This window comes from Zonotrichia leucophrys, chromosome 15, assembly GCF_028769735.1.
Source record: "Zonotrichia leucophrys gambelii isolate GWCS_2022_RI chromosome 15, RI_Zleu_2.0, whole genome shotgun sequence".
Lineage (NCBI taxonomy): Eukaryota > Metazoa > Chordata > Aves > Passeriformes > Passerellidae > Zonotrichia > Zonotrichia leucophrys.
The window spans coordinates 6,893,349-6,908,499 of record NC_088185.1 but is presented as its reverse complement, the minus strand read 5'-3'; the positions used below and the strand labels follow the sequence as shown (position 1 = coordinate 6,908,499).

Sequence of the window (15,151 nt, the reverse complement as noted above, 5' to 3'; positions counted from 1 at the left end):
GGAATGAAAGAAACCCAAACAGGATGTCTGGCTGGGGGCAGACACAAATCCAGTGCAGGAGCAGCATGGAGAGGTGAACACATCACTTTGAAATCCAGTCATATTTAGCAATGTCCTTTTGGGAGGGATCTTGAGTGGAGTGCCTCCTAGCTGGAATTAGCTGACACAGGTGGTGTATTAGAGCTGGAGTGGAAAAGTGCAGCATTCAAAGAAAAATGATCTGTTTGGGAAGGACAGAAGGGTCAGGCTTGTTCTTGGCTTTCTGAGGCTTGGATGATGACTTTTACGTAACCAGAGGTTTGAGCAGTGTCCTGAACATGTTTCCAGGTGACAGGGAAATTCCGTGGGGGAGTGAATCCCTTTACGCGTGGATGCTGTGGAAATGTGGAACATGTACTCTGCAGCCCCTTGGCTCCCAGGTAAGAGAAATGCTCTCAGCTGGAATGAGGAAACGAGAATCCCTGTTGGGACAGGGGGAGAAATGTGCCTGGCTGGGCTCACAAGCCAAGGATCATTGATGGAATAAGAGGAAAGCAAAGCAAAACAGTCCTGAAGGTAGAGCTCTGTGATAGCTGCTTCCCTGATGCATGGCTGTAACCTGTAATTTACCACCCTTATCTCAAAAATATTTTTTTGGAATGAGCTTGTCAAATTATGTCGAGCTTGTACCCTTGTTTTCACCAGCTTGTTTATCCAGTGGATTTCAGTAACAAGGTAAATATCCATGTTATCATATTGCCCACACTACTTCTTACACTGTACAGGCAATGTCCACTCTGCTGGGGAAAAGGAAGGAAGCTAAAATCAGCCTTTCTCCTTAACAGTTAAATCTAATTTAAGGCTGCTGTGGTTTTCAATCTCACTGGCACTTTCATTATCATAAAACAGATTATCAATGAGATCTACATCACGAAACTTGAGATTTTATTTATGGCTTTCTATTTTTGGGGAAATGGATTTATCGTTTCACATTTTGAAATCAGGATCTTAATGCAGTAGATCAGATGGACTATAAATAATTCTAGGTGCTGAGCTGTCCAGCCTGCAAACATGTTCATAATCTTACTACAAGACTTATTTGAGCCTTTTTAGGGTGTTGAACAATTCCAGACCCTGACACTCTTATCTGCGTTTTTCACCCTTTGTTATACAACAAATAATTCCTAAAAGACTGTTACCTGTGTTAAAGACATTGGAGTAGCTGCTTCTCAAACCTTCCAAAATGAAAGTCAGGTCAAGGTGGATGAGAAGAGCTGGGTATTAAATGCTGTGAGACACTTGTGTTAAGAGAGGGGTTGTGAGTACCATCATCATGGCTATTCACAGAATTCTAACAAGCAGAACATTTGTGTTTTGTGAAGACCTGTTCAGTGTTCTGTTTATTGAAGGCCCCTGAGCCATCACTACTAGAATGTCCTGTTCACTACATAAAACAGAGAAAGCTGGTGTGTGTATTGATATTTAGGCATTGTACAGACACTGGCCAATTGCACTTAGAGAATTCTGTTCCATTGGAGGGAAATTAGATATCTAAAATCAGCCATTTCCTCTTAGATTTTTTGCTTCCTATAGACTTGGCAGTCTTTTTTACCTCCATTTATTTGAACACTAAACATGCTACAGAAACAAGTCACCATGTGGTAAGTTAGAACTGGCAGCACATCATCTTCTCCATGGTAACTCCCCATGTGCTGGGTCTTGTTCCCCAGTCACTGACTCCCACCACAGGGCAGCTGTTTGCTGTTAACTGGGATGATGTAGTCAGTCACTTCTGTTGGTGGAAGGCCTCTCTTGCTCTCTTCGTGCTCTTGTCCATTAGTGCTTAAAAAATTGCTGATTTTTTTAATGCATCTTCTCCTTTCGCTCACTAATTATTGTTTTTGGGTTTTTTTATTGCTGCTTAATTATTACATCCACTGAAATAAACTGGGGTTCTTACCTAGATTCTGACACATTCTTAGATCATAACCTGGAAGTGGGAAGATTTTTAAGCCTTGTTCTTAGGTTTATTTTAATGATGAGTGTTGCACAATTCATCAGGTACGTGGTTGAGCCCAAGAAGAAGCAAGCTGTGAGTGTGAAGCCTCCTTTCCTGAGGCCGGACTTGTCCGAGCGCCAGATCACGGTGAAGATCAGCGACAACGGCATCCAAGCCAACCTCAACCGCAGCAAGGTGAGGGAATCTCCAAGCTCTGCTTTTGCAGGGCAGGGATTGAGCATTATCAAGCCTGGGAATGAGTTTGTTGTTGACAAATTTATTTGAGATGATGCAGAAACTGGAGTTTGAGTCCTTGTCATGTACTTCATGCTTTGAAAGTAATGCAGGTTCAGGAACAGCAGCTCTTGATCCAGTAAGAGGCAGTTCTAGCATGGAATCCCTCTGGGATTCTTTTGGAAGAGTTGCCTGTTCTTTGCAGTAGTTAATTTCTGTCCCAAGAGCTGTCACCTCTTCGTGTTCAAATTAATTTTAATGAACCCTTGTACCACCAGACCAGGTCAGCTGTTCTACTTCAGAGAATTCTCTGAGCTTCCAGGCTGCAGGAAGGCTTGTGGTCAAGGGCAAGGAATATTGACTCAGAAGCTGAGTTCTCTTTTCAGTTTCTGCTGTCATGAATAATAAAGAAGGATTTATTTAGTCCCATAAAAAGTGGTGGATTCAAACGAAGCCAACTTGCAAAATTTTTGTGGATAGTTTCTTCCTTTGGAAGTAACTTTGGATAGTTACTTGCTGAGAGCTACCTGGAAAGTTGCTGAAAAATGCTAGAAAGCACTATTGTCTTCTAGCACATATTAATTAGCATGATGATTATAGTACTTAGCCTGCCAAATAGACCAGGATAGTGCATTTCAAATTCTACTGGCTGGTTATGACAATGCTTTTTTTACATGTGATGGTCCTTGCCTGCAATGGATGCTAAATCCTGTTTGTCATTATAGGTATAGGTAGTTCTGGTTCTTTGGTACATCCAGCACTCTGCCACATGCTGTTATTTAACCAAGTTTCATTAATGATTGATTTTTTTGGATCATTTTCAGTCTAAAATCAGCCTGGAAGGCCTGGAGGATAAGAGTATGGATGTGCAACCAACTCTCCCACCCAAAGGAGATCCAAGCAAGTACTCTGAGCTAAAAGGGCAGCTGGGCACCAGTGAAGGTATAGTTGCATGATCAGTGTTTTATTTTTATTTATAAGAAACTATTTTAGCCTCTTTAAAATGCTTCTTGTATTTTTTCAAAACTTGTGATCTGGGTGATGGATTTTTTCCTATTTATAAGATTTCCAGACTAGGGGAATTAACAGCAGGAAAGGGAGAGAAAAGCCTGCTTGAAGTGGTTTATTCAAGCCTAGGTTAATTTTTCATGTCAGTTTTGCAGAGTTTATAAACTCTTTAAAACACCTTCTTAAATCAATTTTAAAAATAAAAACATCTAAGGAATCAGAAATATTAACATGACATTCTTAGGCATTGCAAAATGAATTATTTCATTGGTAAGAATGTGAACTTTATGCTTTGATACTATTAAAAAAAACTTTTTTTTTTTCAGACAGAACCAGTAGCTGAATCCAACCCAAACATTTAGTATTTCAAATTAGGCAAAATTTCTACTCTCCAAAACATGTCACCCCACTCAATATATTGTGTCTTGTTTCTTCTTCTCTGTAGATGGCTGATGTGGCAGCAATTGCTGTTACTGCCATAGGGACCCCATTGATTTTGGTGGAATGCTGCACAAAGTACTGCAAGTTCTATTCTCTCCAGAACAGATCTGCTTGCAGAGCACGATGGATGGCAATGAATCACGGCTAACAGCTTTCTGTCCACACACATTTTGATAGAAAGTTGTTTTTTTTCTTTTGCAGAAGGTGGCCTCTCACCCAAACTGATCAGCCCTCCCACTCCTGCCATGTACAAATACCGCCCAGCCTTCAGCAACACCCCCAAAGTTCACTACCACACCACGGCCGAGCAGGTGAGTGCACCCCGAGTTTCTGCCCCAGCTAGGGCAGGCACTGTGGAGCTGAGGGGGAATTCACTGCAGGGCTCCAGAGAGTGCCAGAGTGGAAAAGTAAATAACAAAGCTTGGCACCGTTGTGTGACAGTGTATTATTTTCACTGTGCTCCTTATGGAAACATGTCTGGTTTCACAGCTTCCCCCTGCTGACACGTCTGTCCCTCTGCCAGGCGTGTGCTGCCACTGCTGCAGTGTCTCAGCCTCATCCTGGGGTGCTCAGAAGTGTCACCTCCTGTTGGCTTCTCCTGGCAGAGGTGCCACCTCACATTCCCTTCAGAGGGAGCTGGGCATGCTGAGTGCTTCTCTGGATCAGACCCCTTAGCCAACACTCTGTGCACTCACTGATTCCTTAAGATGTCAGCTTGCAAAATAGAAAGAACTTTTAAAGCATCCCAAGAGATATTTTAGTGAAAATTAACAGAAGAGTCCTCACATTTGACCTTCCTTAGCACCTTTTCAGTGCATTTGGGTTATATGGAAGAAAACCTTCCTAACTCTTGGCATCATTTTCACCTGTCAAGAAAACTGAGGTCCAAACAATGAGACAGATTTGCTGTGGAATTTTGACAGTTTATTCTTTTGCTTAGAAGTTATGAAACTTATTTCTTATGGATTTATTGCAAATATTCCTTGGCTCCTGGGACCTGAGAACAGCATTTGGAAAATCACTGGTCTAACTTGTGTATTTGCAATATTTATCCCAGTCTTCACGCACCAGTGGAGACACCCTTAAAAACCATATACCACACACAGTGCTGTTTTCTCAAAATTAATTTCATCAGGTCCTTCAGTATCACCCCTGGAATAACAAGAAGGGGGTTATAGGAAGGAGTATTATGAAAGAAGTAAGGAAAGGAAAATATGGTAGATAAAAACAATTGACTGTAGCAACAGTGTAATAAGACAGAGTGTTCCTTAAATGGTGAGGAAAGCTTTTCCTGAATCCTCCTCATTTTGAAAAGAAAGATGGTGATAGATAGTGGAATTGCAGCTATGACCAAGTTTAAGTTTTAGTCTTACTGCAGTAATGGTAAATCTTATTCTCTGGATTTGTCCACTTAATGTAGAAACAAGTGGCTTATGAGAGGGAACACAAGAACAATGTGTTCACTGTATCCAGAAAGTTTAATATCCTATCATTTTCATTTTATTACATGAAAAATGGCTTGTTCGTCCAGTTCAAAATAGTCTATTTACAGGCATCATGTAGCAATTTTGAGCTGTGGAAGCCACAGCATTCTGAGTCATAATGCCAAAAGTCAGAGAGCCAAGGAAGGTAGGCTTGTTGTGTTCATTCAGGGCACAGCCAGAGATGCAATATAGATACAGGGCAGGTTCTGATTAGGCCAGGGGACTGGGCAGTGCTGTGAAGTGATAACAGGGAACAGCACCTTCACTCTGAGGGCTCCTGTTTCAATCCTAACCCAAAACAGTGCTGTTGCTGTTGTTGTTGCTGACTGGTGTACAAGCTCTGGGGCCTTGTTCAGTTTTATAGTAGTCACAACTCTCTAGTAGTCAGCTGGGAGTATCATAAACTGGGGTTCACGTGGGGAGCTGATAGGAGGGCATGGATTTGTCTGCCAAGCCCAAGTAGGAGGTACTTGGTAGAGGGAAAGAGACTGGGCTGCACAAGGAATGCCATGGTGTCTGTTCTGTATCAGTTCTTCAGCCTGTCAGTGTAATTCTGCTTTTGAGCAGTGAAAGCTGCTAGGAAAGAGGCATTGGGACACAAGGATAAGTAGCACAAATATACTTAAAAGCTACGTCATTGCTCTCATCCTCCTTTACAGGCTGTCACTTGGTCTCCTTTTTCCAGAGAAGGCCAAATTTAGCACCATGCTCTAGAAGAGAGTGAGCTGTTTTGCATATTTCTCTATCTTCTAGCTGAAAGGAAAAAAGCTTTTTAAAAACATCCACAATAAACCAGGGGTTTGTCATTCAGTTTATTCTTTTCAATAGTTTTCCTTTAAAAGAAACTAAAGAACAAGCTGTGCCAACTGCATTTCTGATTAAATATGTGACTGATAATAACTCTTTGTTTGCACAGCCAGTGTAGCCAATTTATTGTGCATTATGGAAACTCTTCCTTAAAAATAACAGTGAAAACTATTTGATTAGCACAGAGTGGCATTTTAAGTGAACAGAACTCTGAGCAATTTTCACAGAGTAAAACAAAGTGAAGTCCTGTCTGTTTTTAGAGCACGTAAATAAACTATGCACTTTGTTTCCTTTTCTGATGCGGCCACTTTCTCCTACACAGGCAATAAAAAAGAGAAAATTGCTTCATTTCATTGTCTAAATGGTGGGAAGGAGCCTCTCTGCTTTAATTAAGGTTAAGTGCCTAATTTTGAAGACCTATGACCAGAAGTTCAGAATTACTGAATATTCATAGTGCAGAGTAGAGTGGATAAGAGTATGCTGGTCCCCAGTGTGTTGAAATGAAGCTCAAAATATTTCTGTCTCTGCACACAAGTCCAGACATCCCTCAGCTCAAGAGCTATTTGTAGAAAATGTGAAGTGCAGTGCTTTTTCCAAGGGCAGTATTATCAGATAACAATCTGATTTACCTTGACTGAGACTTGAGTCTCAGCTTGGGTCTCATTCAGTGTCCATGTATTAACTTGCTTTTTACTGTCAATATTATTTAGCAACTCCTCCTTGGTTCTAAGGTGCTAATCCATATGTTGAACAGGAGTCAGGAGATTTTCTTGTAATGAACCTGGGCTGACAGTCAGAGGGAAGACCTTCAGCTCTGTCCTTCCCATGCATTCACCAAGAGACAAAACCTGTACTTATGTCACTGGTTTCTGTTTCTCATACTCACCTTTGTTTTAGATCACCTTGCAGGAGGGACACAGTCAGGGGGCTCTGATAGAAGAGGATGGCAGGAGCCTTGATTACCAGTCTGAACCCAGCTTGGACATCCCCAGCTACCGGAAGAGCTCCCTCCACAAGACCTACCAGTCTTCCCCACTCCAGATAGATTCCTTTGCCATCAATTCACGATCCCTGAGCCTGAAATCTGCTGGCAGGAGAGGGACAGACAAAGTGCCCCTTCATCCAATAAAGTCCGAAGGAGCGGCTTCTACCCCTTACAAAAGCATCTTTTCTCCCAATTCCCTGTCAAATAGAAATGGGAGTCTTTCCTATGACAGTTTGCTGAACCCCATGTCTCCCTCGGGGAGGAAGTGCATTGCCCATTCTGCAGTCAGCTCTGTTGGGTACCACTCCCCGTACTTGTCAGCCAAAATGTGCCACCTGCGGGGCAGCGAGCTGCAGCGCCAGCCCCCGCAGAGCTTCAGCCCAGTGCTGGGCAGCCCGGCCCCGCATCAGCGAGAGCCCTCCCCAGTGCGCTACGATAACCTCTCCAAGACAATTATGGCATCCATCCAGGAGAGGAAAGAGATGGAAGAGAGGGAGAAGCTCCTCCACTCGCACCCTGACTCGGTGTTTGCAGACTCAGGTGTCTATGACACGCCCAGCTCCTACAGCCTGCAGCAAGTGAGCACGCTCTCGGAAGACCCGCGCAGCATGGCCATGAGATACGGATCCAGGGACAATCTGATGGCTGCCACCAGCTTTAGCACAAGGAACCCTATACTGCAGTCCTCAGTGTCTTCACTCTCAAGTGCAATGACAAGAGCCCCAAGGACTTCCACAACCTCTCTGCAAGCTGATTTAGCCAATAATAACGTGCAGTCCCATCAAGCACTACAGGGCAGGGTGAGCAATGGCTCCTACAAATCCCCAGGCCACCAGGTCCCATCGTCCCCCACAGGGATGCCTAGGTCACCCTCTTACGGAGGCCCGAAGGCTGTGTCGTTTGTAAACACTGTGGAAATCACAGAGGTGCAGTCAGTGGGAGCACAGAGGTATGTACTGCTTGAGGGGCTGAGAGCACTGGGAATCTGCTTGTGAACAAGGGCTGGAGCTGGAGCTGCGCTGGAGGCACACCCTGAGGAGGTGTTTGCTGTGGGCCATGATGGTGGGAGGTTTGTGGGCGCTCTTCAGTTCTGTCACACCCCCACAGCAACCTCATCATGACAAAATGTTTGCACTTCTGCTGTGCCTTGAACTGCAGGTGGTCACTTTTGCTGTAAATTCATAGTGAAACGATGTCATAGCTGAACTGGGGAATTATTTCCAAGGTGTGAGGCAGATTATTCCTCTCCTTAGGCACAAAAGGGTGGAACTGTTCTACTTTGCAGCCTGAAGGGAAGCTGACCCAGACACTGTGTGGGTACAGAGGCAGAGCTGGGATCCTATTTGTGCAACATACCCTCCACTGAGGGAAACACGCTGAGGCCAGTCCTGTATTTAGTAGTGTTGAGTGTCCGTACTAAATAACTGCTGATAAAAGCACAGTGGTTCATGATATTACCTTAAGGCCTTTCTGCTTCCTTCCTTTCTGTGAGAAAACATGGAGAGAAAGGATTTGCTGTGCTGAAAGCCTCAGTAACTGCCACCTGAGCAAGATGCTCAGCTGCAGATTCTGCACAGGCTTCTGTTTTCCTTCTGGAAGCCATGGAGCTTGCAAGAGATCATGATCCTACTGAGGATGCAGTATTTCAGCTTAGTTGGGACCTTGAGGGCAGCTCTTCAGAAATATCTAAGTTTCCTTTGTCTCTGGTACTTGTGCTGTGCTGGCCTCTGGTTTAGATCCCAGGTTTCTCTCTCCTGTTATCCAACAGGAAACGTTTTGGAAAACGTACTGAAATGTGGGAGAACTATTATTGTAGACCTCCTGAAGTTAAGTGCAAACAAGTTGTTTCAGAGATGAGCAACAAAGTTTTGTTTACCTGGATATTTAACTGGGAAATGTTTTTTCTGAGAATTTGTTTCTGCTTTTAAAACACAGTTTGGCTTAAGGTCAGTGGTGAGCAGTGGTAACAGTTAAACTCTCCTGCATCCTACAAATGCCTATGCAATTAGTTTGGAACAACAAAGCATTTAAGCAAGTAATTAAATTAACAAATATTACTCAGGCGTGGTCCACTAACCTAATGGCCAAATTAATTCTCTCATTTCAGTGGCTTTTCATCAAATGCACTGGCTTCAACCAGCTTGCTCCCAGGCTTGAATATTTTGCAATGCTGGGAACTCAAGATGACAGGGGTAATTGTTTATTCTGAATGAAGCTATTCTGTATCACACTTTGTCACTAATATTGCATCTTTTGATATTTCTTTCGATGCAGGGATGACATGCAGTTGAAGACACCTCACAGTAAAATAAATGGACAGCCAAAAGGAATAGCCAGGTTGGGCTCAACATCAAGTTCCCAGGGGACACCAGTCAGCCCTGCTAGACACTCTAATGTTAAGAAGGTGTCTGGAGTTGGTGGAACAACCTATGAAATTTCAGTGTAAAATAAAATGAATTAAAAACAAAGAGCCATCCACTCAGCCAGCCATGAAGCTAGGAGCACTGTGAAGACTCAAACAACAACAAAGAAGGAGCAGCAGCAGTCGGCCACTCTCCTTTTCTTGTTTTGGGTTTGTTCTGTTTTCATCTTTCTCTTTTGGCCAAAAACCAGCTGCAGCCTTATTCTTGAGGGAATAATAAAATTGTACAGTCTATCAGACTCTTCCTGAACCGACAGGCAGGAACTGGCTACGACCTAAGACCACACGGAGCGGAATTCCTTCCTGCAAGAGAGCGCTGAAGCCATTGTGCACGTGTCTGTCCAACCACTCTGTTGTGTAGCACTTGTGCTGTGAAACAGTTCAGTCAGCCAGGATCAGTCAGTTCTCCCATGCCCCTTCCCAGTTCTTCTGGCCAGCGAGGTGTCTGCAGGAGCCAGAGGACCGGCTGCTGTTTTCCTGCTGACATGGAAAGTGGGGTTCCTGCGCTGGGCAGGAGCTTCTCCTCGTCCCCCGGGCGCTGCAGCTCAGGTTCCTCCTCCTGGGAAGGAGCAAGGCAAGGTCACTTGGGCTGCAGACACCATGTCTTCTTTAAAAGCCTCCCTGGTCCCGGATGGGGGCAGGAGAAGGGATAGCAACAGCTTCTCCCTGCCTGCCGTTGGCCTCCCTGTGTGTGAAGTTGTGTGTGTGTGTGTGCGCGTGTTTGTCTCCATGGAAAAGGACTGCAACACCGGCGAGGATCTGCCACTCTGACCTCCTGCTCCCGCTGGGTTTGAAAGGCTTCTCTGACCCAGCAACAGAACCAAGCAGATGAGAAATGTTCAGATGGAAACACATTTTAAACAGCCATCAGCTGCTTTCCCTGCACCCTCCTTACCTGTTGGATTTAGGCAATAACAGAGTTTACTGCCTCGCCCTGGTGCCGTCAGTGTAATCCCGCAGCAAGGTTATCATAAGCTGTCGAATTTACAGTGTGTGTAACTGAGCCAAGCGTGCATCTAAAGGATATAAATTTTCTGTCTGCCTAATTACTAGCACATTCCCTCTGGTCTTCAATACTGTTAGACAAAGGATTTTCAATTTGGGTTTTTTCCCCCCTGGGGAACAACTTTTTAAAATAATATCAATCAAATCTATTTAACATTCTGAGGTTTCTTTTTCCTGTCTCCAGAAAACAAAACATTTACTTTGTTGGATTTAAAGACAACTTTACCGTAAAAAACAAGAAAGGGGTGCATTACTTTTGTCAAAAATATGAGGACTCTGGCAAAGCTAATTGTGGGACAAATGGATTTTTATTTCTCTATTCTTTATCTCCTTTTCCTTACCATTCAGTTACCACCTCAGAAGTCAAAAGTACTGAGATCTGGACCAATGCTAACTTGCCAGATCATGTGTGCAATTAAGAATATCCTGAGCGACTGTTGCCAAAGTCACTAAAAATTATTATTTATCACTGAGCCAGTCAGCATACAAGACCTTGACTTCCCACCTGGTTCTCTTGGTGAATAGTTTTGATTAGAGATCTAAATCCACCATTTTTCAGGATATTCGTTTCAAGGGGTTAAATCCTTTTCAGTCCTTGACTATAATGGAAAGCTCTCCAGGTATTTGGTAGCAATTCAGAATGTGTTAATAATATCTTATTTGTTTTCATGTATGTTGAGGTTAATTATTCCAGAAGGCAAATATTGACCTTAATTTTGCCTGGTTACAATTTATATTTTGATTTGATGAATCTTGACATCTGCTGCAATACATGGTTATTATGTCCCTTGTATATCACATTATTTTTTGGAGACAAAGGTTGAAGAGAACATAAGAAAGTTAATCATCTCTCTGTGTAACGCTCTATGTTGCCTGAAGGAAGAAACGTGGAAAGCAATGCATCTGCAATAGGCTAAAGTTCTGAGAGAGTGGAGTAGAAATCAGTGTGCATTTTATTGCCTTGGTGATATTTTAAATGCCTGGTGCAGGGATATTGCAGAGCAGAGAAGCAATAGTGTTTCTGTGCAGATTTGCTCACTGGCATGTAGAACATTGTCTTTAGTTGGAGGCACCATGGTGCCAGAAGGATGCTGGTAAACTGGATCAGGTACAGATGGAGCAATATATATTAAAGAACTGGATGGGCTGGCTAATGAGAAGATTTAAAGGGCTAAAACATGCCACTGGCTAAGCAATGACGTGGAAATTGAGTATCATAATTTTACAAATATGTTACTTAAAAGTTGCAAAACCAAAGGTAAATCCAAGGGTTGTCACTGGTAACCAATGCTCTACATTTAGAATGGGGCAGAAAAGATGGAGAGGAAGGAGCAGTGAATTGTCTTCCAAGCAGAATTTTGGACAAACTGTTTAGGACAGTCAAACTGTATTTGGACAAGTCATTAAAAAATTTCTGTGAGAGGTGAGTCTGTAGGGACAAGGGGTAGACCAGATGGCCTTACAGATTTCTTCCATCTTTAACTGTTACTAGTCTGCAGTCTACCCTGACGTTAACTCCTCAGGAAGATGCAGTACTTCTTTAAGGACTGGAATTCACTCTGGTGCATAGAGTATCACAAAATTACTTGTTTTTAAAGTATCATGTATGCCATATGTAAGCCCTGAAAAAGAGGGGGTAGGAAACACATGGGATTAGGGAGTGAGACAAGGGCACATTTTATCATGTATCTTTGAATACGTACATGAAATTCATGCAAGCAAGGCTGAAAATTTGCACCAATGTAATATTTGAGATTTGCATCCCAGTGATGCTCCACTTTGATCGTTCTTTCTCTTGCATTTATAAATGAAAAAGCTACTGAGGAACTTGAAGGGCCAAAGAGCCTTTGAAGTTAACTACATTAGTTCATGAGAATTTCTCAGTAAGACTAAACACAGTATTGTGTGTATAAAGCACTAATATCCAGGGTTATTTTGACATAGTTCACAAGGGGTAAGGGAGAAAAAAAGGATGCACTGTGTCAGTACAGGTTCAGCAGTAAGGATTATGTATTTTGTGAGTAGTTTTGCCCACAGTTGAGAGACATTCAACTTTTTCATAGGTTTACAATGGTACCAAAGTATTTTTTTTTTCCTTTTGAGGTTTGCTTTTAATTCAGTGCACATAGCCTGGAGTAAATGATTCAGATTTTCTGAAAGAATAATCTAAGCAGAACTGTTAACAGGAGATTGCATGCAGCAAATCCAGCCTCATTTCCATCCAAGGCACTGAACCTGCAGCTATTTACTCATAAATGTAAGTGTCTGTTCCATAGTTCCTGTTGTGGGACTGGGGACCTATTTATTAAATCTAATTTTTGAGCAGAATCCAGCCCATATTAAAGCATAGTTCTTTAAGCAGTTTACAGATCAGCAGTAAGGTTCTTCTGTCAAGATACCCTGTTTTTACAGACACTGCAGGCCAAATCTTCAGCTTGTATAAATTAGTGTGGCTCCATGAAAGCTCATTTAATTGATGCTAATTTATAGTAGGTGGGGATCAGCCATGAAAATCCAGCACGAGTTAACACATCCTGTAAAGTAGCTTTTTTATTTTTGTCATGCTTATTTCATGTTTCAAAAGTCTTAAATATTTTCAACATGTTTTTATTGTAGCTGTGGATTGTATTACTTATTTAAAAAAGAGCAATAGGTTTTTTTAGTTTACGCATCAGTTTTCATTGCATATTGCATTTTATTATCTGTTTGTTCCCTGTTCATATGCTCCCATTTAGCCTCCAGGTTTTCATTGTAGTACTTTTCTGCCTTGAAAAGTTGGATCTCTATATCTTTAGTTGTATAATATATTGAGTATTATGGAATTAAATGTACCTTACTACATGGGTGGGAGAGAGAGAAAATATTTTTACTTGAAGCCTTAATATTTTCTTTTTTTACTACTTTGTTTGTTGACCTCATAGGAAAGTCTGAATAGCAAAGACTTTGAAACTCCGGGCCAAATACTGCACTGACAGACAACCAGCATTTGGCCCCCATGTCAAAACTGGATGCAGACATAACCTGAAGTGAACAAGGGAAAAAGCCTCAGGGTGGCATATTTTCCTGAAGATCATTAATACAGTCTCAAAACATGTCTGTAAGCAAGTACATTAAAGAAGTCTTCAAGTCTTGAATTTTTAAGGAAGGTGATAGCAGGAACTGCCCTAATATCTTACATCTGCTTTTTTTTTTTTTTTTTTTTTTTAATTAAGCAAAACAAATGTATTTACTCAGTTTGGTTCAGGCAGCTCGGGGGGTTGCACAGAGCTCTGTGTTGGTCGCCATGTGCAGCACATGAGCTGTGGGGTGTTGCTGTTCTCATTCTAACCAAGCGTGATGTTGTGTCAGCTCGGCCCACGAGGATCCCTCCGGGCCTGACAGTGGACGTTCCTCAGATGATGCCTACTCTCCTACAAGCCTAATATGGAAATTGCAATGTGGTTTTCTTTGGACTATATCTGTGGTCCAGACTAGAGATATATAGAGAGATATATATATAGTCAATATTTTTTTGTGTGTGTGGGAAAGATGGGGTCAAGCTTTTCTGTCTCTGACAGTCTGGAAAGTTAATGTTGAACCGTTTTTATGGTCTGTATTTCACCTGTTCTGCCACCTTGAATTGTTGGAATGTATCCGTGCAGGCTTTGTGGAGCTCTGTCTGTAACCTTTTTTGTGGCTCTCGTAATACATATATATTTTTTAAACCTTTGGGTCACTTCAGTATTTTCAAGTGTCTGTTCCTGCCTCAGCTGCATTCGTTTGCTGAGATGGTTCACGGTGCTCTGCCATTTCTCACTTCCACTTGTGCAAATCCTGAACTGGAAGAGCAGAACTGGAAAGGCCAGTTCCAGTGCAAAGGACAAAACTGACAAAATGTTAAAAGAAGTGACTGCACATTAAATCTCATTTTCAAGATGCCTATGGTAGAGTAGGAGATATGGTGAGTCTTTAAAAAGAGTGTCTCCCAGTTGTGACCAATGAATCATGTTTGGGAGGTCATAGCAAGTGGTCCATGAAACAACACTCAATGAAGTTTTCTGTACTGTTTATTTAAGTTGTGGGGTTAATAGGGATCCTGTGGTCCAGCACAATTTTGAATCACTGCCACAGAGTAACTGGAAAAATTTTTATATTGGTATTTGTTGAATACATTCTGTCCAGGTCATGTGGGTTTAGAAATCCCAAACATGCGCAATTCTTAATCTGTCTTCATCTGTCTATGTGTTTCTAGTCTTTGGAAATATGTCCATTTGATCTGTCAGAGTGTCTTACAACACACACAGCTGCCAAGCCCTGCAGCTGCTGCAGGATTTCTGATGCCATAATTTGCATATATAGGCTAATTGCATTAAGCAAGGATCCATTGGAGCATGTTCATTATAAATGCCAGTCATATTTGTGTGCTGTTGTGTCTTCACGTGGCAGAGATTACCTTTTATATAAAATGGCCCAAACTCTAATCACCAGGCTCCGTGGATGTTAGCTACATCAAGCAGGATTATATAAGGCCATGATCTGTTTCAATACATTTTATTTAAAGGTATCTTAGTTTACAGCAATCTCAGCTTTAATCTCTCTATAAGTAATACGTAAATTATCCGAGTTTGTGTTTCATTTTTTCATTGTTGCTATTTTTCATTCTGCAGGACAAGTTTAGGTTCACATTTTGGAGCATAATAAGGAGAGACAAAGGAAACTATTTATGCAGGTGAATATGTCTTTTAAAAAGAGAGAATCGGTTTTACAATAAATAGATTAGAATTACGTTCAAAATTGGTTTTGTTCAT

At 42.0% G+C, this 15,151-nt stretch overlaps 1 protein-coding gene across 2 annotated transcripts in view; it reads left to right on the top strand.

The window, feature by feature from the left end:
- The window catches only part of ZDHHC8 (zinc finger DHHC-type palmitoyltransferase 8), a 110,132-nt gene extending 96,041 nt beyond the window's left edge, over window positions 1–14,091 (top strand). Inside the window, exons 6-12 of one of the 2 annotated variants that reach the window (XR_010442142.1) lie at window positions 328–419; window positions 2,041–2,173; window positions 3,037–3,154; window positions 3,863–3,972; window positions 6,850–7,886; window positions 9,212–12,621; window positions 13,286–14,091. Coding sequence is in view for 1 of the 2 variants with exons in the window: in XM_064726821.1 (XP_064582891.1) it covers window positions 328–419; window positions 2,041–2,173; window positions 3,037–3,154; window positions 3,863–3,972; window positions 6,850–7,886; window positions 9,212–9,383 (1,662 nt within the window). In the remaining variant the exon portion in view is untranslated. Of the gene's footprint in view, window positions 1–327; window positions 420–2,040; window positions 2,174–3,036; window positions 3,155–3,862; window positions 3,973–6,849; window positions 7,887–9,211; window positions 13,206–13,285 lie in introns of those variants that run through there. The other variant, XM_064726821.1, reaches the window with a different exon arrangement.
- Window positions 14,092–15,151: the final 1,060 nt, after the last annotated feature.